Source organism: Bos taurus, chromosome 10, assembly GCF_002263795.3.
Source record: "Bos taurus isolate L1 Dominette 01449 registration number 42190680 breed Hereford chromosome 10, ARS-UCD2.0, whole genome shotgun sequence".
NCBI classification, from domain to species: domain Eukaryota; kingdom Metazoa; phylum Chordata; class Mammalia; order Artiodactyla; family Bovidae; genus Bos; species Bos taurus.
Window position 1 is genome coordinate 88,080,592 of NC_037337.1, and position 23,980 is coordinate 88,104,571.

The 23,980-nt window shown below is 48.5% G+C and overlaps 1 protein-coding gene across 4 annotated transcripts in view; it reads left to right on the plus strand.

Moving 5' to 3' along the window:
• LRRC74A (leucine rich repeat containing 74A) overlaps positions 1–23,980 on the plus strand; it is a 31,052-nt gene that overhangs the window by 533 nt on the left and 6,539 nt on the right. For all 4 annotated transcript variants that reach the window (XM_059890948.1, XM_024998148.2, XM_059890947.1 and 1 more), the window contains exons 2-11: positions 1,355–1,483; positions 4,340–4,512; positions 7,597–7,704; positions 8,741–8,837; positions 12,143–12,192; positions 12,547–12,628; positions 16,908–16,993; positions 17,462–17,656; positions 20,380–20,475; positions 22,942–23,088. In XM_059890948.1, the coding sequence (XP_059746931.1) occupies positions 1,355–1,483; positions 4,340–4,512; positions 7,597–7,704; positions 8,741–8,837; positions 12,143–12,192; positions 12,547–12,628; positions 16,908–16,993; positions 17,462–17,656; positions 20,380–20,475; positions 22,942–23,088 (1,163 nt within the window). The remainder of the gene's footprint in view (positions 1–1,354; positions 1,484–4,339; positions 4,513–7,596; positions 7,705–8,740; positions 8,838–12,142; positions 12,193–12,546; positions 12,629–16,907; positions 16,994–17,461; positions 17,657–20,379; positions 20,476–22,941; positions 23,089–23,980) is intronic.

Sequence of the window (23,980 nt, forward strand, 5' to 3'; positions counted from 1 at the left end):
CAGGGCTGGCCAAACAGGGAGCGAGAGAGTTTCATGCAATGCTGGGCTAGAACTAGCTCATACCAGCTCTGGATGACTTTAATTTTCATTCTGTGAGCTGGTTAATATCATGTTGGTAGTTGGGAATCTGCCATGTTGGGAATATTTACATCACTACATTGGCTAACAAATCAGGGTTTTCTTTTTTTCTGGATAGCCAGTTCAACAGTTAGCAACATTCCACTGGTTGGATGGAATTCCAACATTGTGTAATGAAGAAATTAGGACACCATCACTTTTCGATGGCTATGTTTGATGGCTAAGCTGCTGTATGTCTTCTAAGTGTCAGACCACTGCTATTAATATTTCTACCCCTTGTCACACAGACCTTGACTTACAGACTGGGAAATAAATGTTGGAGCTTGGGTCTGTGGACATGGGCTGAGAAAGACCCACATCTCCATTGAGCTTATTTGGAACCCTACTCTCTTAGAACCTGGCTGGCCAAAACTTGCGACCCCTAATGCTCAGCCCACCTAAAAGAGTAGATTGGTTGAGTTCTGACAGGGCACCTGGTGGTGCAACCTGGCTTCCCTAGACCTTTGCATCCTGCTGACATGGCATGACTAGCCCTACCTTTGTGTGTGGCTTGTAGGAAGGAGCCCAGGACTGGTTCCAGATCAGAGGCCCAGTGACAGAAAAGTCCCATCTAGCAAGTGCAGGGGCCTGGTGTGAGGAAATCCCAGGACTCATGTATTTAATCATAGCAATTAGTCTCAACCCCTCAACCCAGGGAGAGTGGCAAGCTCTTCCTTCTGCATGGTCATAAATTTGGATTGGAAGGAAGAGAAGCTTTAGGTCAAATCCTTAGGAATCAAGTTAGCCCTCTGGTTCCCTGAGACTGCTTCTGTTCCATTTTATTTTACATTTGACCCAAGGCACCTGCCCTGCCCCTTGCCCTCTGTGCCTGCCAATGAGGAAGCCTCTGCATCCGTACATGTCCTTTCTCTGAACGAGTAGAGCAGACCCTGAACCCCACCCAAGCCACAAAGAAGGAAAAGAGGAAGCAAGTAGTCGACATCCAAGGCTGGCCCAACCCAGGGGCTGGGACAGGGGCAAGCCTCCTGGAAACACGGAGGGCAGTTAGCACAGGAGGCTGCCCGGTGTCAGCGAAGGGAGGGCTCATAGGGTGAGGGCCCCCCAAGAGGGCTGAGGGCACACTTGAGCCATATAAGGCTGGGGTCAGTGGCTGCAGCCAAGACCCAGGTCGTTGACTAGTGAAACAGAGGGGCAGGAACGCCAGTTCCGGCCTCCATGGGAAAGGCCGGTTGATGGCTTTTGTTTCCAGAACTAAGGAGCTGAGTTTTTCTTCCAGATGAGAGCGACAGTGTGTCTGCACTGCAGAGCAGTAACGAAACACTCTACTGTGAGGCTGAAGCCCCCGTGGCTGTTGAGAAAGAGAAACCAGCCCGGGAGAGCTCAGAGACAGATCTTGAGATCGAAGGTGAGTGTAGGCCTTTGAGAGGCGAGGAGTGGCTCGCCTGCCTGCTCAGAAGCTGCAGAAATCGGTCCCTGCTGTCGACCCAGGGTCTGCCTGGAGGGACATGCTGTGGAGGGAATGTGGCTGTGCTCCGTGTTATCCCTCACCCTCCTCGACACCGGCCTGGGGGTGGCGGTCGCCGCTACCCCATGCCCATTGCATCAGCTTGTCGAAAGCTGGACCAATAAAAGGGCAGGGGCTTCCGGTTTTCTGAATGTTTCCACAAGTGGCCTCTATACCACCTTTGTACCAGTTCCAGGAGGTAGGCATTATTTACCTGCCTTTTATAGGGGAGGAAACTGAGGTTTAGAAAGACTGTGCCAGTGGCCGAGAAGTCTGCCAGCGTCTGCTGACTCCATGTTCACCCCACCTGGTCCATCTGCCCTCCGTATGCCATATCCCAGGGGCCCCTGGAGGATTTGGGGCCCATCTGGCATGCTGGCGACTTTCCTCTTCTCACAGGAGAGTTCTTGTTACCCCCGGTCGAGGGCCCCATATTTTCCTTCAACAAATCCAAGCGTGTCTGGGCAAGGGGAGGGGGCTCTGGCTGAGGGTTATTGCAAACGTCACCTCCACCCTTTCCTCCCTTCCGGTCCCCTCAAGGAAGGAGGTGCGAAAAAAGGACACAGGAAGCAGAGCCAGAGCAATGCTGGCCCCGCCTGATGCACTGGCCTTAGACTCCCCAGACTGAACCCCTTCCTCTCCTGTGTTCTGGAGCTGGGGGGGTGCAGTGTGATCAGTGGCTGCAGACACATGGGCGAGGCTGTTCTGCTGAATTCAGCTGTGTGGCTCCCCTGCGCGGTCACCTCCCCCTCATAGTCAACCTGCAACCTCACCCTCGACACAGACCTCCTCCTGCCACCCCCCGGGAATCCTGCTGTCCCTTTTCTAACTTCTTTACCACTTCAAGGTTGCTGCTGACGCTGATTGCAACACCCAATTTTACAAGGTCAGAGGGGTGTCAGATAGAAACAATGGAGGTTGTATCCCAGTTTCCGGCTTCTATCTCTTTCCCCCTCCCCACACCCATGGCTGGCAAGTGATAAGACTATCGCAAACGGCCTCGAAAATATAACTAAAGTGAATACAGCTAGAAGTGGTCAGCGGACTGCAAACAGAGTGAGTTCCAAGGACAAAGCTGGGGGTTACCTATCCTGCTTGGGCAAACAGGAACCTCTAAGGACTGAATCTGGGCCCCACAGTTCTGTGTTGTATGGAAACTCAGGGCTCAGCTCCTCCAGTTTCTAGCGCCCCAGCAGCGGTGCTGAGATACTGAGGATGGTGCAGGAAGTCTCCCATGATGGCCCGAGACAGGAGCCTGGGCAGGAATAGCAAGCTGGTGGAGAGGCAACAGAAGCGAGAGAAGACGGATGTTACTTCTGCTCTTTCTGTACAACAGGCTATTTTGCACCCCAAGGGCCACTTGGCAAACTGGAGGTGGGGTGAGGGGGCAGATGCTACTTGAATCTCACGGGTAGAGACCAAGAATCTTGCTCAGGGATTTCCCTGGTGGTCCAGTGGTTAAGACTCCACGCTCCCTGACCAGGGTTCGATCCCCGGTTGGGAAAGATCCCGCAAGTTGCATGGCATAGCCAAAAAGAAATATATGAAGAAAAGCATCCTGCTAAATATTTTACATTGCACATAACAGTCCCTCACAGAAGAGAATGATCCAATTCAAAATGTCCATAGTGCTGAAGCTCGAAAAACCCCCTGGTCTACAATCATCTGGAAAAGAAGGCCAATTTGTAGCTGTGCCTATAAAATCAACTTGCTTGCAAAGACTTTGTCTTTCCACCAACAAAGCTTTCGTTGTCCGTCTTAGAAATGTTTAGGGTGGGTTGGCCAAAGGCCCAGGGATGTGAAGGGAAAACAGATGCTGGCTTAGACCCCAGCTGGCCCTGGGAAGCTCTGCATCAGTGGAGCTTGTTCAATGAGGACAGGGTCGTGGGGCATCCCCACCGCCTGCTGCCCACTAGCCAGGCTAGTCTAAAGTCCAAGGAACTGAGCCCCCAGCCCCCAAGTGTATTTGTTTCCAATGGATTTGGGAGTCTTTTCATTCTTGCACATACAGAAGCCCACTGCATCCTACTTGGGCTTTTCCTAGTTGGGAGTTCTCTAAATGTTTCATAAATCTTTGTGGCTCACATTTTAACAGTGGCAATGAAACTAAAGGCTTTCCAGGTGGCACTAGTGGTAAAGAATCCACCTGCCGATACAGGAGACACAGAGATGCAGGTTTGATCCCTGGGTCGGGACGATCCCCTGGAGGAGGAAATGGCAACCCACTCCAGTGTTCTTGCCTGGAAAATTCCATGGACAGAGGACCTTGGTGGGCTACAGCCCATGGGGTCACAGAAGAGTCGGACACGACTGAGCACAGTGAAACTAAAACTGCGGTGGAAACTCCCTCAACTGTCAACAAACCACCAGCTTTTTGTCTGGCTGGCCTTTCAAAGGTGTCCCCAGGTGGGCACAGACGGGCTCACACATCCTTAAGGTCACCCTTACACACCCTTTCGCAGTCAACCTGGGAAGATGGGAGTGAAGCACATCGTTTCTTCCAGGTAGTTTGGAATCTAAAACCAGGGACCTTCTCTCTTACCAAAGGGAAACGTCCCCACAGGGTTTTCTGGAGTCAGAGTCTCCCACCACGGGCTGACCTTCCAGTTGGAGGAACATACACGCATAGGATCAGACCCTCAGGCAGAGAGGACACCAGTCAGAATCAAATGTGGTCTGGGTTAGCAGGAAGATAAGGCAAAGGAAGAAGGGAAACTCCGCTTCTTCCTCTGGCATCTTTTTTTTTTTTTTTTGCAGATACCGAGAAATTTTTCACCACTGGACAAAAGGAGCTGTACCTGGAGGCCTGCAAACTGGTGGGCGTAGTGCCCGTCTCCTACTTCATCCGGAACATGGAGGAGTCCTACATAAACCTCAACCACCATGGGCTGGGCCCCAATGGAACCAAGGCTATTGCTATAGCCCTGGTGGTGAGCATGCCAGTGCGGGCACATGAAGCCTGGCAGAGTTGGGGCCTGACAGGGTGGTGGGCCCAAGAGTCAGAGAGCCCTACTGTGGGACCTGAGTTGCCACCTCCTTGCCCACCTTGCCCTAGGCTCTGCATGGTATTGTTTAGCTGCTTAGTCATCTCCAACTCATTTATGACCCCATGGACTGCAGCCTGCCAGGCTCCTCTGTCCATGGAATTTTCTAGCAAGAATACAGGAGTGGGTTCCATTTCCTTCTCCAGGGGATCTTCCCAATCCAGGGATCAAACCTTCATTTCCTGCAGGGCAGGCCAATTGTTTACCACTGAACCACCTGGAAGCCCAGACTCTGCATCACTATCAGCTATTTCCCCAATAGGCATGGATGCCCATTAGCTCCTAAGAAAGAGGTTACTAGAGACCCAGACCTTGAAAGTCTGTGTTCTTTCATATCCAGGAAGCAAAGGCACAAGGCTGTGGACACTGGAAAAGCAACTGATCTGGGCAAGGGCCCAAATGCTAGTGCGAAAACACAAGACAAAATATCAGCCAGGTCTCCATTCCGAGACCTCCATCTCCATTATCCTTTGCGATAAATGAGTTCACTACTGAGCCATTCCATTCTATGTCTGCCTTTGGCAACATTAGGTGTAATTCTTCAAGATCACACTGCAGAGTGAATCCTGTTTTCCCACAGGAATAATGTTCTCACTCAGCCCGGCATGAGTGAGCAAGGACTTGACCTTGAACTTACTATATAGCGTTCCGTACGCACAACTGACTCCATCTCAGGAAAACAGACAATGTAGCAGGTGCATGTCAGTATAACGCTGTCGGTTCACTTAGGACAGTAAAGAAAAAGTTTGATTTAAAAAAAAACACTCATTTTTGAATCTATAACAGCATTTACACTTAGTGCGTGCTCGTTAAGAAGTCACTGAACGTGACCCTCAGAAGGAGGAGGGAAGGGAGGGAAGAGCAGAGAAAGAACAAAGCCATCTTGAAATTTATGGAGCGTTGAAAGACTGATTAATGAAGTGTTAGGAATGCACCATTACCTCATGAGCTTCATGGGGGAAAAAAAAATAGAATATAATGAAATCCACTCAGGACTTGGGCCGCTTGGCTCTCAGGAACAGCAGTTTCTGTTTAGGGGGAGTTTTTCTTCTCTGATTCTCTGTATCACCCCTTTGACAATTAATCATTGTGACATTCCCATGGACTGAACGTTTAATTATTACTGATATCTCTGGTACAGTTGAACTTCTCACATGTCATGTTCTCCCCTGGCTGAGATGAAGAGCGCCCCGATAGGAGGGGTCATTTTCATACTTCCTGGGATCTATCCCTCCTCCGCCGATCTCCATGCCCCTGGACTTAGTGGGCTGTGGACCCCCTGCAGAGGAGGGATGGTTTCTGTTTATCCCTGTTTCCTGGGCAGCTGGCACAGAGGGTGACAAATAGATACTCGTCCTTGTGAAATGAATGTGGATGGACTTGGCGATCGGGCCCACCCGCCGCACCACACGCTGTGCTGGCCCCCAGGACGACTCTGAAAGTGGCCCTTCAGTCCCAGTTTCTGCTAAATGACGCCTAGACTGGGAGGGCCCCTGAGCTTTGCCACCACCACCCCCTCCCCGCAGAGAGCTGAGGCCAGAGGACACTTCCTGAAGGCCCCGGAGGACCTCCCTGCGTGGCTGTAATTCGCTCTGTGACACTCCCCCTTTGCTTGAGACGAGAGCTCCTACCACATTCTACTTCTCTCGTGGCTTTGTGGGCTTCGAAAGTGCTCAGATCCAAAGATTAATCTGTTCTCTCTGCCTTTCTGCACAGGGAACGAGGTGGGGAAGGGAAGGACAGAAGTTGTGGTTAGAGCTAACCCCAGTCCCTCTTGCTGCAAATGCTAGTCATTTCCACTTGCCTTGTTCCCTATGGAAATGCAGACTAGCTTGCATGTAGATATTGATTTAAGATTTAGGTTCTAATACGTATCAGTACCAAAGGAGAAGGGCGGGCAAGAATTGGGAGATTGGCATTGCAATACATACACTATTGATACCATGTGTAAAATAGATAGCTAATGAGACCATACGCTATTGCACAGGGGGTCTACTGAATGCTCTATAGTGACCTGCATGGGAAGGAACTCCAAAAAAGAGGGGGTATTGCTGACTCACTTTGCTGTACAGCACGCACTAACACAACATTGTAAAGCAATTATACTCCCATAAAAATTAATTAGGAAAGTATTTAAGCTCCAGTTCCCTCCAAACAGCCTTGAGGCAACATCCTGACTGTCAGAGAGTCCAGATAAACCTTAAGCCTAAACTAGAAGAGACACCTCTGAGCAAGATGGCACAGGAGATGCGTTAGGCTTGAATACCGTTCTTAAATGTATCAGAGAGGCCCTGCGAGCTACGGTCCATGGGGTCACAAAGAGTCGGACAGGACTGAGCGACTGAACTGAACTGAAACGTATCACTTTCTCCTTAATCCTGGAGTAGGTCACAGGCCTCTCTCCTCAAGGCTAAATGGTTAAAATCTGTTCCCCTCATCCTTGTGCCTTCCCCTTTGCAGGACTCTGTTGTCATGTCCCCCTTCTAAATCCCCTCTGGGAATCCCTTGTTGGGAAAGGAGATGCCCAGAAGAAGCATGTCCTAGCAAAACTTCCCTGGTGGGTCAGTGGTGAAGAACCACCTGCCAATGCAGGAGACACGGGTTCAATCCCTGGGTTGAGAAGATCCCCTGGAGTAGGGAAATGGCAACCCACTCCAGTACTCTTGCCTGGGAAATCCCGTGGACAGAGGAGCCTGGCAGGCTGCGGTCCACCAGGGGTCTCAAAGAGTCGGACATGACTTAGTGACGAAGCAACAACCACGAAACAAAACTCATGGGGATGGCAGTAGCCCTGCCTTATTCCCCTGTTGCTAGCCACTCCTCCACTCCAGGACTGCTAGCCCGCACCTCCATACCCTCTGACACAGCCAGGATGTTCAAGAGGGCTGATGGGTCCTGGGCAACGGCAGGGAACTGACTCTGTCACCATCCATCTTTCTCTCTCTCCCCCTCCCCTTGTGGTGGCTGAAGTCCAACACGACCGTCCTCACGCTGGAGCTGGCGGACAACTGCATCACGGAGGAGGGTATCCTGAGCCTGGTGGAGATGCTGCAGGAAAACTACTACCTTCAGGAGATGGTGCTGTGCCCGGTCCTGCCTGTTCCTACCTCCACACTCAGGGCCTCAGAATCCACTCGAGACAAGCCAGAGACCCCTACCCGAGCCCAGCCTCCAGGCTTTCTGCTCTCAATCTGGGGGCTCCTCCCCACTAGAAGTGACTTCTCAGAGGAAGTTCCACACCTAAGAGGCTGACCAGGTTCCCCATGGGCATAGGAAACCCTGAGAACCTATTTCCATCTGACCTCACAAGTCCCTAAATGGACAAACTTCTTTAGAGTTGCCTTAACGTGAACTTTCTTAAAGAAAATAAAGTCACGAGATAATTTCATAAAATACAATGCGTCCAGAGATAGATGATTGGCGATGGTTGGACACCAACATGAGTGTACTTCAGCCCACTGAGCTGTACCCTTCAAAATGGTTAGGATGGCAAACGTGTGTATGTCTATTTTACTACAGTTTTAAAACTTGGAAAAAGAAGGGGGAAAAACGACCAAGATCATAATGGCAAAGTTATGTAAAGTCCCTCCCATTCGCCTGAATGGACTGTGTCCATTTATACCCCAGTTTCTTCCGAGCACAGTAATTCATGCTTCAGGAACCAGTGAAGGGAATTACAATAATTGCTTACTCTTAATTTGTTTATCAATTGTTTCATACTAAATCCTCCAAATAGTTATCTTGGGTTTCCAAAAAAAAAAAATGCAATGTGCTTATCTAAAATACCAGGGCGAAACTGGGGAGGGTGGGGGGAGTCTTTGAGGTCAGCTTCAGAGAATTGAGACCAGCCTAGGGCCTCGCCATGAAACATCAGAAAAACCAGGGGTCCTCTCCTCCTCCTCTACCTCTTTCTCCTCCTCGTCCTCCTCTTTCTCCTCCTCCTCCTCTTTTTAATCTCCCTAACCCTTCCAGTCCTTCGACCTAACACCTGCTCTCTCTACCCCAACCTTATGCCCTTAGGACAGGCCTCAAGTAAGCCCCCACCCCCCATCATTTGTTAACCAGGGCCCTTTGGTGGGATTTTTATGTACAGAAGTGTTCTCTTGCCTTTTAGAATGTTTCCGACAATGATCTCGGCTTGGAGGGGGCCAGAATCCTCTCCGAGTTCCTCCAGAATAACACCTCCTCGCTTTTCAGTCTTCAGCTTTCAGGTGAGCCTATGAAGGGCTTCCCACGTGGTACTAGTGGTTAAGAAACTGCCTGCCAATACAGGAGACTCAAGAGACACAGGTTCAGTCCCAGAGTGGGGAAGACCCCCTGGAGAAGGAAATGGCAACCCCCTCTAGTATTTTTGCCTGGAGAATTCCATGGACAGAGGAGCCTGGTGGGCTGCAGTCCCTGGGCAGCAAAGACTCAGACTCCACAGAAGCGACTTAGCACTCACGCCTGGCGCTTTCTTATATAAAAGTTTGTATATTTACTGTTGTCAAGTTCATCAGTCTTTTCTTTTACGGTTTTGATTTTTGTAGTCTTGCTTAAAAACTGTTTCCTACTTCAGATTTTAAAGTATTTTATTTTATTTTCTTCAAATATTTTTGTAATTTTTCCCACATAGATCTTTAATATATCTGGAATTTATTTTTGTTCATGGCATTAGGTAGAAATCCTATGTGTTATTTTCACCTGGCTAAAATTCATAGCCAAGTGCCCAGCTTCATTAATTGAATAACTTATCCTTTACTGACTAACTTGAATGCCATTTTAACATATATTAAAGTGTGTGTTAGTCAGTTATGTGTGACTCTTTGCGACCCCATGGACTGTAACCCACCATGCTCCTGTGACCATGGAATTCTCCAGGCAAGAATACTAGAGTGGGCTGCCATTCCCTTCTCCAGGGGAGCTTCCCGGCCCAGAGATCGATCCTGGATCTCCTGCGTTACGGGTGGATTCCTTACCGTCTGAGCCACCAGAGAAGTCCATCATATGTTAAATTGCCATATAAATATAGATTCCTTTCTAGAATCTCTATCCCATTTCATTTAGCTATTTCTATGTCAACATTGTACTGTTTTAGTATTTGTTTAAAATATTAAAATTATAATATGTTATAATTAGTTGAAATTTATAAAATATATCAAGTATGTAACATTCAATATATTAGTTTTATACTTATATGCTTATATTAGATATTTTAATATGTTTGAGCTTCCCCAGCGGCTCTGCAGTGCAAGAATCTACCTGCAATGCAGGAGACACAGGTTCTGATCCCTGGGTTGAGAAAATACCCTGGAGAAGGAAACAGCAACCCACTCCAGTATTCCAACCTTGGAAATCCCACTGACAGAACCTGGCAGGCTGCAGTCCATGGGATTGCAAAAGAGTCATACATGACTTAGTGACTAAACAACAACAATAATGTGTTTAATATTTGAGTGGACAAAGTTTGATCTTTTTCAAAGTAATCTTGGCTATTCCTGGACAGTTTCTCCTCCAGGTGAATTTTTAAATCATTTTGTCAAGTTCTATTAAAAAAACTTATTGGAATTTTGGTTGGAGTTATATTTAATATTCTAGGTTAATTCAGGAAAGAACGGACATATTCAAAATATTGAATAGCTTCATTTAAGAACTTGGTTTCATCAGGTTTTTTTATGTTCTTCAATAAATTGTTATAGTTTTATTTCATTATTAGTCATGCATATTTCATATTAGCTTTATGTCTAGGTCTTTATCATTTCATTCTTGAGAATAGAATGTTTTTTCTACCACTTTTTCTAATTACTTTATTCCTGGTATCAGAGAAGGCAATGGCACCCCACTCCAGTACTCTTGCCTGGAAAATCCCATGAACGGAGGAGCCTGGTGGGCTATACAGTCCATGGGGTCGCTAAGAGTCGGACACGACTGAGGGACTTCCCTTTCACTTTTCACTTTCATGCATTGAAGGAAATGGCAACCCACTCCAGTACTCTTGCCTGGAGAATCCTAGGGACGGGGGAAGCCTGGTGGGCTGCCATCTATGGGGTCACACAGAGTTGGATACAACTGAAGTGACTTAGCAGCAGCAGCATGAGAGCTATTAATTTTTGTACATTGAGCCTATTGTCAATCATTTTATTGAATTATCTTACTAGTTCTGACATTTTGTTAATATTCTTGGATTATTTATGTAGGTGATAATGTCTGCAAACAATGGAAGTTTTTGTCTCTTCTTTCCAGTATTTATGGCTCCTGGAGAGTTTTTTGGTTGTATTGGCTAAGACCTCTAATATAACATTAATCCAGAATGTTATTTGCAAAAACATGAACTTCCCAGTCCTATCCCAGGCTGCTAAGTCAGAATCTTTAGGGGGAAAGGCTAAGAATCTGTATTTTCATCTATCTTCCAAATAATTTCTTACAGCCGATGCAGGACAGGTAACAAATAGTATAAATACAACAATTTGAGTAACAGATCACATAAGTTTCTACACTGACTAGATTCTCATCTCATTTCATTGTATTGGTGCCAGAAACAACCAAGGAAGTATTTGTGTTTCAATGGATTCATTCATTCATTCATTCATTCAGGATTAACTGAGCACCTGCTACGTGCCGAGTGCTTTCTCAGTGCTAGAGACATACGGTTTATTAAACTTTCAAGGAGAAATTTGGGGATAAGAATTTGTGTCATCTATTCCCCGCAAATCACCAGTGTTTTATCAATGGATTCCTTAGCAGGGCCAGGGCTAGGATAAGACAAGGAAGGCACTCGCCTCAGCCGCAGAACTTAAGGGGCAACAAAAAACTCAGTAACCAAGTAAATAACATCTTAAAGCAACATTTTTAAAAGCCAAAATTAATACAAAGATAAATCCATGGGTGAAGAAAAATATCAACACTTTAAATAAACCACAGAATCCCACAGGGACAGATTGGAATGAAGTACAGGGTCAGATCCTGCTTTTATTTAAACTCTGGTTCATCATAGATGTTTTTACATTGATTTGCATTTTAAACTATTAAGATCTTATTCATCGCAATTGCTGAGATTTTTGGCACCCCTTCGATTTTGCACGCATGGTAAGTGACTCATTCATCTCTTCAGGCCCACCTCTGCTGCTTAGACTTGAATTAGCATTTTTAGAACATCACAGAGTTTAGGCACAAGGCCAGGGGTTGATGCTATCAGTGGAGGCTCAGGGCATGGTGTACCAACTCCTGAAACTCCCTGCACAGTCACGGCAGAGAGAGAAGGGAAGGAGCCCTAAAGAGATGGTAATGAGCTGCCTTTCTCCCCGTGTGTGCCTCTGTGCCCAAACACTGCTTTAAGCATTTGCGCAAACCCACCGCGCATCCAGGCTGCCACGTAACACTGAGAAGAGTTCCACATGCTATACAGTCCGTCCTTGCTGGACTTGCCACCTTTTCTGTGTCCGATTGTTCCAAAGGCAAGACACTAGCAGGACTAAGATATGGAGGGTTAGGGAGCCTTAGTCTGAAGAACGTTGCTAATGCACCCCCTTCGCTGCAGGGAATAACTTCAAGGAAGAATCTGCAGAGCTGTTCTGTCAAGCCTTGTCGGTAAGAAGGCAGGGGTGCGGGTGCGGCCAGCCCCGTGAGCGATGCTGCTGGGACATGGGTGGCTCTGAGCGTCAGGAAGGAGTGAGACCACTTGCCTGGTGTAGGAAGCTGCTGAGTGTTCAGACTCCAGTCCTATCAAAAGCCTCAGCAATTGGTAGGACTGTTTGGATGGTGCTAAATTCTCCTAGCAGTCATCAACAGTTCTACAGGAAATGAACGGTCCTCCGTCTAAGAACACTAGCCTACTTAATTTTCGGCATACGCGGGCCCCCATCGCAGTGTTCCAAGTGAGGCATTTGCAGAGAAGACAGAGAAGACAAAAATCATCTCTCTCTGCCCTGTTTCTTTCTCTAGAACAATTACAGAATTAAATCACTGGATCTCAGTCACAACAAATTCTGTGACAAGGCAGGCGAGTACCTGGGGCAGATGCTAGGTGAGTCCTGCTGCAAAGGGAGGGGCCCAGAAAAGGGAGGGACGTAGGGTAGGATGGCTTGTCAGAGCTCGTCTCCTGTTTCTTTATTGTTATTGACAGTTCTGATTATAAAAAGCAATGTAAACGATACCCCAAATTCATTTTGAAGGGAGCAAACATCTGAATGTGGGAAGTAAAAAAACTTCAAAATAATTAGATTAGAATAACATAAAAGTAACTCGTTTCTATGAGAAATAATACAGAGAGATGACCTCAGGGAGGCTAAAGATTATTAAACAGAAATGGGCACACACTGTAACGAAACAGTGGGCAGAAACTGCAGCAAAAACGAGTCATACATTTGGCAACAGTGAAGTGAAAACTTTCAGATGATAAAAGAAATCATGGGGCAGTGATAGAAGACACGCACTCGTTAGGGAGTAGAAATGTAGAACATTTGTAAAATATACAAGATTACTGTTCAGAATACTGACGAAAAATTTCTCTAGCTCAATTAGGCAGTGATAAATACTCCCAGTAAAAAAAATAAAACAACAACTGGCCAAAGCGTATGGACAGTGACCAAAGAAAACCAAGTGTCCGCACTCTTCAGTAATTAAAAACATCCAAAAGAAAACCACAAACAGATCTCCTTTGTCATCTAGCAGAGCTGTAACAGTTTCCCATCAGAGAATATCAATTGCGGTGAAAACGAACAAAAAATAGGGACACTCACAAGTCTGCTAGGTAAAGGCACTTTGGAGAACAATTTGACTACATTTAGTAATATATATTACGGAGAAGGCAATGGCAGCCCACTCCAATACTCTTGCCTGGAAAATCCCATGGACAGAGGAGCCTGGTGGGCTGCAGTCCATGGGGTCGCGAAGAGTCGGACACGACTGAAGCGACTTAGCAGCAGCAGCAGTAATATATTGGAAATGTATACATTCTATGACGCAGTTCACCTCTATAGGTGTCTCAGAGAAGGTCTCGTGCATACAGAGAGAGCTGTCCGAGGAGGTTCATTATAACAAAAGTGTTATAAAAGGGGGGAAAAACAAACTAAACATTCTCTCCTGGGGAAATGAATAGAAGCAGAGAGGACTCCTAGCAGTGGGGACCGAGTGCTCATCTAGATGGGGAGGGGAGAGGAAACCGCCCAGGGAAGGCGGCTCTTTGTTGAAAACTGAATATAAAAGAAGAAACAGCCGTGCTATATAGCTTTCCAGGAAGAAAGCCTGTTTGAGGAACTTGGGGCGACAGTGTGGCTGAAGTACAGGGAACAGGGGAGGAGAATGGAAGGGAGAGAGGTCGTTGAGGTGGCGGGCAGCCCCTCACGTCGGGCTGTTGGAGCTATGACACCCACAGAGCCTGGGTTTCATTCAACGCACGGCGTATCACGAAGGATGTGAGCGTGGGAATGATGAGGGACAGCTGGGAAGCTCAGACCCACTCCGTGACTCCTGCATCCGAGGAGGACGGGAGGGGAAGAGGGAGGCGTGGTGACTGGGACAGAATCACAGCGTGAGCTCAACCAGGGGGCTCTCGGAGGGGATGGATTCAGAATATGCTCCAGAAGTAAAGCCAAAAGGCCTTGCTGATGTGAAGAGGGAGGGAAAGGGAGAGATAAAGATAGATTCGTGATTCTTTTGTTTCAGTTCCTGGTGAGATGGAGGTGGTGTTTACTCAGTGAGGGGAACTCAGGGAGTCACAGTACAGAGGGGCAGGAGTTAGGAGTCAAGGTGTCTGCTTTTGGCCAGGAAGGGCTTTCAATGCCCATTTGACGCCGACACGGAGATGTCAGGAAGGTGGTTTGCTGGGTCAGTTTAGAGTGTGGAGAACAGGTCAGAACTGGAAACATATTTGCGAGGTATTTAAAGCCAGGGCCATGTGTCCAGATGAGGTCGTCCAGGCGAAGAGTGCAGACAGAGTTGAATAGGGGGCCATCCTACTGCCCCCGGGGTCACTCCAACATTTTAAGGGGTCACAGAGGAGGAGGAGCTGGAGTGGGAGTGATGAGTCAAACAGCAGGGAAAGTGAGGTACCAAGGAGCCACGCGATGGGGAGCATTTTCAAGAAGGGGGAGGTGGTCAGCGGGGTGAAGTACTGCTTAGAGATCAAATAAGAAGACAGAAAAGTGACCACAGGACTTGCCAGCGTGGAGATAACTAGTGAGGGGGTATGCAAACCCAACTGGAGTGGGTTGAGTTGAAAATGAGATGCAAAGAAGTGAAAATGGCCCTGTAAGCAACTCCAGGCGCTCCACTGAGACGTGGCTGGAAAAGAAAGATGGGTGGCATAGAGTCCAGGAAGGTTTGCAAGGATGGGAAGTGCTGATAGGAAGAAGAGAAACAGAAACATGCTGGAGAAGGAGGAGGACATAATTATAGGAGCGAAGTCCTTGAAAAGACAGGAGGCGATAATATCTATAACAAACATGGAGGGGTGGCCTGAGAGCAGTAGGGACCCATCATTCACTGAAAAGAGTGGGGAGCCCAAGAGTGGGTGTGGGGGGCAGTGGGGCTGGGAGATAGCACTTTAGGAGGGCGAAGCTCTCTCACCCCATTGCTGCCGCTTCCTCAGCGAAGCAATGAGGCAAGATCTTCAGCTGGAGCGGAAGGGACGGAAGAGCAAAGTGTAAATGAACTATTGGGTATTTTGAGTCTCCCTTTGAAAACTAATTGTCAAACATTTTAAAATTAAATTTTAAAACATAAATTTAAGATGAGACAGACTAACTTCTGTTTTAATATGGTTGTCACCATACTATATTGCAGCTTTCAAAAATTTTTGTGTACTAAAGCCACCAAATATTAGATGATTGCTATGTGACAGACATCATGCTAGGCTCTTTACATCAATCTTTACAAAAAAAAACCTTTGTAAAGGTTAACATTCCCATGTTATAGATAAGAAAACAGAAGTAAGGGAAGGATAAGTAAGCCAAAGAATCCGCCTCAATGTGGGAGAACCAGGTTTGAGCCCTAGATCGGGAAGATCCCCTGGAGAAGGGCATGGCAGCCCACTCCAGTATTCTTGCCTGGAGAATCCCATGGACAGAGGAGCCTGGCAGGCTACAGTCTGTGGGGCCGCAAAGCGTCAGACATGACTGAGCGAATCTCTGCCTTCTGTCTAAGGTCACATAGCTAGGAAGTGGTGAGAACAGAATTAAACTTTTAACTTTGTGGTCATTTAAGAGGAACAGGAGTGCAAAGTATAACTTAAGTGGGGGACATGGCACAAAAGAGCAAAGAAGGGTAGGAAGAGATTGAGGGAGACAGCCAGGGAGAGAATGAAAGCAGGAGAAAAGTTTGTTCTCAATACAACAGAAGGTGGTGTGCATTTTCCTAAAAGTGTGTCCTGGTGGTTGACACAAGAGAAAGACATGATCAGTACAGAGCACTCTGTGCATAAAAAAGTAAAACAGAAAAACATATTTTCCTGGGCCTGAAGGCGGTTCCTCCCACTCAGTGTCCTTCAAGAGCACTTTAGTCTCTCTTCCCAATAGTGTCCTCAGCACATCCGCCCTCCCCAGATAAAAATGACAAAGCCGCCGTGTTTAAATAGAATGCTCTCCCAGCCCTATGTAGGCTGTAATCAAAAGCACCTTTAAGTTTTTTTTAAAATTGCAATTTCAGTGCAAACCCAACTTCTAGACAAGCCTGATGTCGCCCCGCTTCCACCTGGCTATATCCCTAAAGTTCTGGATGGACATTCTGTGGCCCCATTGCTCCCATAGGTCTCCATGAAAATACCACGTGATAGACCTCGCCATGCCCACCGCAGTCTCGCTACGTAAACTACCCCTGTTTCCCATGCTGTCTCCATCTATGTTAACGACTGTGTGATTTTCCACCAGGTGGATATTTGTGTTATGCTTTACCCCTCCTCTGTGAGTCACAAACCTCACTTTTGTGAGCGATGCCAGGGGAAACATCTGCAAGTGTCACTCACCTTACATACTATACTGTCTACCTAGGAAGAGTCTCAGGGGTGATATTGCCCTGAGATGGAGCAAACAGATTTTAGTAGGAAAACATCTCTGACCAGACAGTTCAGAGTGTATCCCACGTTTGCCACCTGCAATGTACAAGTATCTTACCACGATTCTGTGGCGTTGGGAATCCCCTTGTCATTTTGTGTTTAAATGGATAACTGACAAGTTATTGCCTCAGTGTTCTGCTTTGCATGAGGACTGAGCCATTCTTACCCCCAATTTCATGGATCTCAGGCCAACCCAGAGCCTGGGTTCTCCGGGAGGTGGGGGAGGCTGAGATGACGCCCTCCCCTCCCTCAGCCATCAATGTAGGGCTCCAGTCGCTGGATCTGAGCTGGAACCACCTCTACATCCGGGGAGTGGTGGCCTTGTGCAATGGTCTCCGGGTAAGCCTGCGGGAGTGGAGCCAGGGTTGAGCCCGGGTGAGGATGACCAGGCCCTCTGTCCACCATCTTGAACCCCTTCTCCATGGTCACCATTGAGGACAGTGATCTGAGACCTCCTCAGGCGCTCTTCACAGTCAGTCTGCCTCCCACAACTCCTGAATGCGTGTCCTCCTTTAGTACAAATCCCTCCCAGGGAAACTTGCCCTACTGGGGCCTCATACGCACCTCTGGGGGTAACTTCAAAGGGGCAGTTTAACTCAGGGCGAAGGGAATGACCTTCACCCAAAGAGAATGAGCTCTGAGACTCTGAGCCCAGCTGGGAGGGATCTGGAAAGATCTGGCCGTCTCTCTCCCGGGGACCACTGAGCACTCTGTCTGGAAGCCGGCCAGGGACAAAAATGGGGGCCCGTTGGCTGGATGAGTTGCCTGCAGCCTTGATGCTGGCGCTATTTTCCCTTCTCCCTGCAGTCTAACGTGTCGCTGAAGAAACTCGATCTCTCCATGAACAGCTTTGGGAACGAGGGGGCTGCAGCCCTAGGGGAGGTCCTCAGACTCAACAGCTACCTGACCTACCTAGACCTCAGCAGCAATAACATCACCAACGACGGGCTCTCCAAAATCAGCAGAGCCCTGGAGTTGAATGAAAGCCTCAAAGTTCTGAAGGTAGTCTTCACCCGGGCAGGAGACAGGACAGCTTGTGTGTGCATGTGTGTGTGTGTGCCTCCACGTGTGTGTAACTGCATGTCTGTGTGTCTCTGCACCCATGCATGTGTGCGTCAGTGGGTGTGCATCTGTGTATGTGTCCCTGCATCCCTGTGTGTGCATGCACATGTGTATCTGTGTGTGTGGGGACAGGGGGGAGCGGGAGTGGGTTGGGATGTTGCTGGAGAGAAAAATCTACGTTCTTGGCTGGCTTTATTCTGTAAATTCAGTGTCACACTCTCCACTCTCACCTGGCACAGGGTAGCAGTTTGTCTCTTAACTGGTTTTCCTTTCTCCCATCTGGGTCTCCTCCAGGTTTTTTTTCTTCACAAAGTGGCTTTCGGGATCTCCGTTCCCCAGCCAGGGATTGAACCTAGGCCCGGGCAGTGAAAGCGCCAAGTCCTAACCGCTAGACTGCCAGGGAATCCCCTCCTCCAGTTTCTCTCCACGCTGCAGCCAGAGTGTGCCTTTTGAGTGTAAATCTGGCTTCTAACTCCACCCCTACCTACTCTACTCCAGCTTAAGCCCCCCATCCCCCAGGGCCTCCATGGCTCAAACCCAGTCCTTTCCCTCAGTGTGTTTCAAGTTTACCCTCCCCCCAACTCCTATGCTCCAGCCAATGCCTCAGGGTCTTTTTATTTTTTTTAATTTTTTGGCTGCCCTGGGTCTTCATTATAGTGCACATGCTTCTCATTGCGGTGGCTTCTCAGTGCAGAGCACAGGCTCTAGGCACTCAGGCTTTGGTAGTTGTGGTGCAAGGGTCTAGGAGCTCCATGACATGTGGGATCATCCCCGCACCCCCTACCTTGGCAGGCAGCTTCTTAACCATGGGCTTCCCTGGTAGCTCAGCTGGTAAAGAATCCACCCGCAATGCAGGAGACCCCGGTTCAATCCCTGGGTTGAGAAGTCTATCCCTGGAGAAGGGATAGACTACCCACTCCAGTATTCTTGGGCTTCCTTGGTGGCCCAGCTGGTAAAAAAAACCACCTGCCATGTGGGAGACCTGGATTCAATCCCTGGGTCGGGAAGATCCCCTGGAGAAGGGAAAGGCTACCCACTCCAGTAGTCTGGCCTGGAGAATTCCATGGACTGTACAGGCCATGGGGTTGCTAAGAGTCCTGAGCGACTTTCACTTTCACTTCTTAACCACTGGACCACCAGGGGAGACCGCAGGGGCTTTTTCACCTCCCTCCCTGCAGGACCTTGCCCACACTGCTTCCTTAGCCCACAGTCCTCCCCTGACTGGCCTCAGTTTCTGTTCTGCCTCAGAACACAGTGGGAGCCCCAGTACCCTAGGCACCCCCAGGGAACCCTCAGATCCTGTTCACCCCTTCTCCTAGAACTCCCCAGAGTTCCTCTTTATATTCTCGTTCTGAGTGACTTGTCTGTCACGCACTAGCCTGAGAGCTTCCTGAGGACAAAGACGTATTCAGGTTTGCCCATTAATATCACCTGTACCTAGCAGAGTCCTGGGTACGGGGGATATAATACTCCGCTAGGACTCAGGACTACAGGAGTCTACAGGATAGTAGTCCTGAGTCTACAGGACTTACTAAGTCATGTCCAACTCTTGTGATCTCATGGACTGTAGCCCACCAGGCTCCTCTGTCCATGGGATGCCCAATGAATATTTATTAAGTAAATGAATGAATATGTATTTCATTTTAAATTAATTTGCTTATAGATGCTAATTTATAACAGAGAAGCTCCTCGGAAGTTGGCAATTGATGAAAAATGAGGCCTTGTATTAACAGGTCCCCTTTCTGGGGCTCCTACTTTGAGCCAGGATCTGTTTCAAGTGATTTGTCTCCTTATTCCTGGCCCAGCCCCATCAAGTGGGCTCCAGTAACCCCACTTGTCAGATGAGAAGACTGAGGCTGTGTGACTTGTCAGCTAGCAAGAGGCAGAGGGAAGTCAGCTCTACCTGGCTTTCTACTGCAGTTCCAACTCCCGCAAGATATGTGGGTGACTCTGGGGGACCACAGACGTGGGAGTGCTGGTGGAAGAAGAACAGGAGTTAGGAATCAGTGAAGATGAGCTGCCATTCAAGAGGGCAGTCACCCTAGAGCTTTGCGGTGACAAGAGGAAGTCAGGTTCTGACCAGTGGAAGTAGCTTGGTGATGGCAGACCACTCCAGGTGGCCGCCTAGTGACTGCGGAAGCTGAGAGGCTGGCCTGCCTGGATGGGCACCAAGTGTGATTCAGACAGGAAGAACAGACTCGGCTTGCCAAAGACTCAGCCTTGGGGGCCAACGAAGCCAAGGCAAGTTCAGAGAATCTGACTTCTAAAAGACTAAAAAACTAGCTCAGCAAAATGGCCACGAAGATTTTTTTCTGGTTAGTGAAATATAGGTGATTTTAACATTTTTTTCTACTGCTTTTAAATTTTTTCTACAGTGACCAAATATTTTCATTTTAGATCCTTGTCATGCTTGCCTGTGCTTATCCCAGTGATTGGCGTGTTGCAGGGCCCCAGTCGATGTTTGTTGGATGGATGGATGGATGAGCAGTGAGATGGACAAGTGGATGGATGACAGACAGACAGACAGGGAGATGGGTGCTTACAGAGAAATCTGGAAGGAAGACATAGACTGTGGTTTGACGGGGATATATGGAAACCGTGCTCTGAACCAGCCTTTTCTGCCCCCATCTCTGCCTCCTTCTGCCTTTCCCTTCCTCCCACAGCTTTTCCTGAACCCCATAAGTATGGATGGGGCTGTGTTACTTATCCTGTCCATCAAGAGGAACCCCAAATCCAGGATGGAGGATATTGACATTTCTGTAAGTCATCTGATGGTTCGCTCACACTCAGGGAGCATGCCAGTTGCCATGGCCACCATGCCAGGTGCCAACAGCTCTGGCCCTCAGGGCCTACGTGCTCCAGGAGAAGAAAAGACAAAACACTCCTTTTAGGGTACAACTCTGCCCTCCTCCAGAGGTCCTTTCCATTGGAGTAGCCAGTCAGTCAGTAACATCATGGTATAAAATTATTTGCCCGATCCTGAGAACCCAGGACCTGCACCCCCAAGAGCAGGCCTGAGGGCAGAGAGGAGGAACACCAGAATCAAAGGTGGGGGACCCCAGAACAGACCTGTCTGCAGTCAGCTTTGTTGATGGATGGCTCTGGGCCTTAGAATGCTTCCACAATCACAGGATTTTTAGAATCTGAGTATGAAAACATGTCCAAATCTGTGTTTTCATTTCATGACTCAGCCTACTCTAATCAGAGTAGTATTTGAGTGTAAAAAAAAAAAACCTAGATGGAGGCGGGAAGCTTGCGGAGGTGACTCCACTCTGTGGGTACTCTGGCCTGAATCATCCCAGAGGTAGGAGCTGTTGCCATCAATATCCTATACTTGTCTACCAGTTTATACTCTTTTTTTTAAGCCCCAAAGCCATTTTATAGGCGCCAACTCGTTTAGTTCTACTCTGGGAAGTAGGTAGAATGTATTCGTGACCTAGGGCTGCCAAGGCAAAGTACACAAAGCAAGTGACTCAAGTGATAGAAATGTCTTGTCTCACAGTCCTGGAGGCTAGAAGTTCAAGGTCAAGGTGTTGGTCAGGTCGGTTCCTCCAGAGGACTGTAAGGAAGAATCTGCTCCCTGCTTCTCTTCTAGCTCCTGGTAGTTTGCAGGCAATCTTCACTGTTCCTTGGCTTGTAGAGACCTCACCCTGGATCTCTGCCTTCAGCCTCAGGTGTCACGCTCCCTGTCTCTGTATCCCAGTGTTCCCTTGTTACAGGGACACCAGTCATATCGGGTTAGGGCCCACCCTAGCGACCTCATTTTTAACTTGATCATCTGCAAAGATCTTATTTCTCAATAAGGTCATATTCACAGATACTGGGGTCAGGATTTCAGCATCTTTTTTTGTGGGGATACGATTCAACCCATGACTAGTACTCGTCCTCATTGTCCTGCTTTACACGTAAAGAACCTGAAACAGAGAGGTTAGGCCACTCACCCAGGACCACACAGCAGGTGTGAAACTCAGCGAGGAGTAAACCAGGGCTTCTGCCTCCCACTCTAGAGTTCTGTAAAGGTGAAGTGTGAAAAGTCCTTTCACATTTGCTTAATGCCACACTAATTGGGGTTTTGTTAAGACTTTAATACCTTGCAAGTCTATCAGGGATGATGTTTTGCGTTTGAAATCCAAGCTTCTTAGAACTGAATAATGAGTAAAAATTGGGTTTATATTTGCCACAGATTATAAAGTGTCATAAAAACATACCTGCTGTCCTTTTCGATTTGTTCCCTCGTCTCCTCCTCCCCAGCCCTGGCTCCTCCTTGTGCTCCTGGTTTTCCTCCTCAGAGGCCTGCTCCCTGCTTGTCCCACAGCTCTGACCTGCACCCTGTGTTGCTGCCTCTGACCTCAGCCCCTGGGTCCAGAGTTCATTAGAGTTCGGCTCCTCCCACCCCCTGCAGTGCAGGTTGGAAGGTGTGAACCCGAGCACTATCTTGGGGTGTCTGAGGGAATGTCGGAAGTGGTGCTGTTTAGACCCTAAGGCGGCATATAAACCCCTGAGCTGGAGTTTCTCTTGCCACTCCACATGATGCCACCATAACTCTAAGTAGTGTTGGAATCCCTTCATTGTAGATGCTTCTAGAACTTTCTCTAGAATACCTACAAAGGAGAGGGAGTAAGTCTTCAGCCCTTAGCACGAATTGAGTTCTTTGAAAAGGCAAAAGATACTGAGAGCCGCAGCTGAGGGATGAAGCCGGTGGAGCACACCCACGGAGGCCAGGTTTCATCAAACACCATCACACAGAGCACGTGCTCTCCTGCAGCCTCTAAGTGGGCATGGAGGCCCTTCCACAAGGCGGGGGCTCCCCACGTGCAACCGGATGGCTGGAATGAGGGGCTCTCTGCTAGGGCTTCAGCTCTGAAGACCAACACTGGGGTAGAAATGGGCTTTTCAGGGCCTTTGGGGGCCAGTCATGTAACCCCACAGCCGTGCCCGTCTGTCACACACAGACACTAGGCTCACCTTCTGAGAGCAGAGTGAGTTGACAGGCGGTGACAGGCCACCAGCGCCCAGCTAGGACACCTGATCCAGATCACGTGGGAAACTCACAAGCCAAACCGCCAGTGCTAGCAAAGGACAGCTGTGTCCCGGGCTAGGAGCAGCACCGCAGAACAAACTAGAAAAGACAACACGTGGCTTTGCTTGGGGGGAGCCCGCCGGGCTGGGAGATGGCATGACGGCAGTACCCGCTGCCCGACAGGTCCCCTCTCTCCCTGCTGCAGAATGTGCTGGTGTCCGAGCAGTTCGTGAAAATCCTGGATGGGGTGTGTGCCATCCACCCCCAGCTGGATGTGATATACAAGTCAGTGCAAGCCCCCTCGGCCAAGAAAACCCTCTTCACATGGACGAACCCCGTGAAACTGATCCAGGTGAGCCCTGCTTCCCTCTAAGAGCCCCCAGAGGCCCCAGAAAACGTTAACCTTTGGCTCAGCTCCCAGAATTTCTCCTCCCCCGGAGCGTGTTCATGGTCCTGTCTGACAAGGGATTCTCAGCTGCAGGATATCCCCTCTGACTCTCAGATCCATCAGCAATGCTTCCTGATTCCCAGAGGAAAGGAAGTGCATGGAACTGGCTAAAGAGGGAGGGCCATGGAACAGGATGGTTACTACCAGCTAGGCTCCTCCATTACAACCAGAGACAAGTCACTGAATTGCTCTGTGCCTCAGTCTCTTCACCTGTAAAATGGGCATAATAATAGTACCCACCCCAGCAGGGCTGCTGTGAAGGTTAAATTCTATACTCCACATGATGGACTTAGAACAATACTTGGCATGTGACCAGCACACAATTCACAGAGGCTCTTTCCAATAGCTGGTAAGGATGCAAAGACATCCTGACCCTGTGGTCAGCATGGGTATTTGGTGGCTTCAACTAATGAGAAATCTGTAAGTCTTTTATATCTAGAGGTCACCTGCTCCTGGCTCCAGTCTTAAATTGTGTCTGGCAGTGAGAGGAAAAAGATGTAACAGTGGAAATAAAACTCAGAGAGTGTTAGAGCTGGAAGGGATGTTATAGCTCCTCTGGTCCAATGACCTCACAGAGCAGTGACTGCCCAGGCCTGGGGTTTTCACTCCCGGCTCCGCCCTGGACGTGCAGGCAAGGGGTGTGCTGCTGGGGGCAGGACTGTTACCACCCGGGGCAGCAGGAGCTGGGAGAGTGCCCTGCAAAGGCAATTCTGCATGGCATGTGCCACAGGACCTCTGTGCCTTAGTTTCAGAACCAAATAGAAGAGCTCTTGCATGAAAATTCTCACTGTAGGAG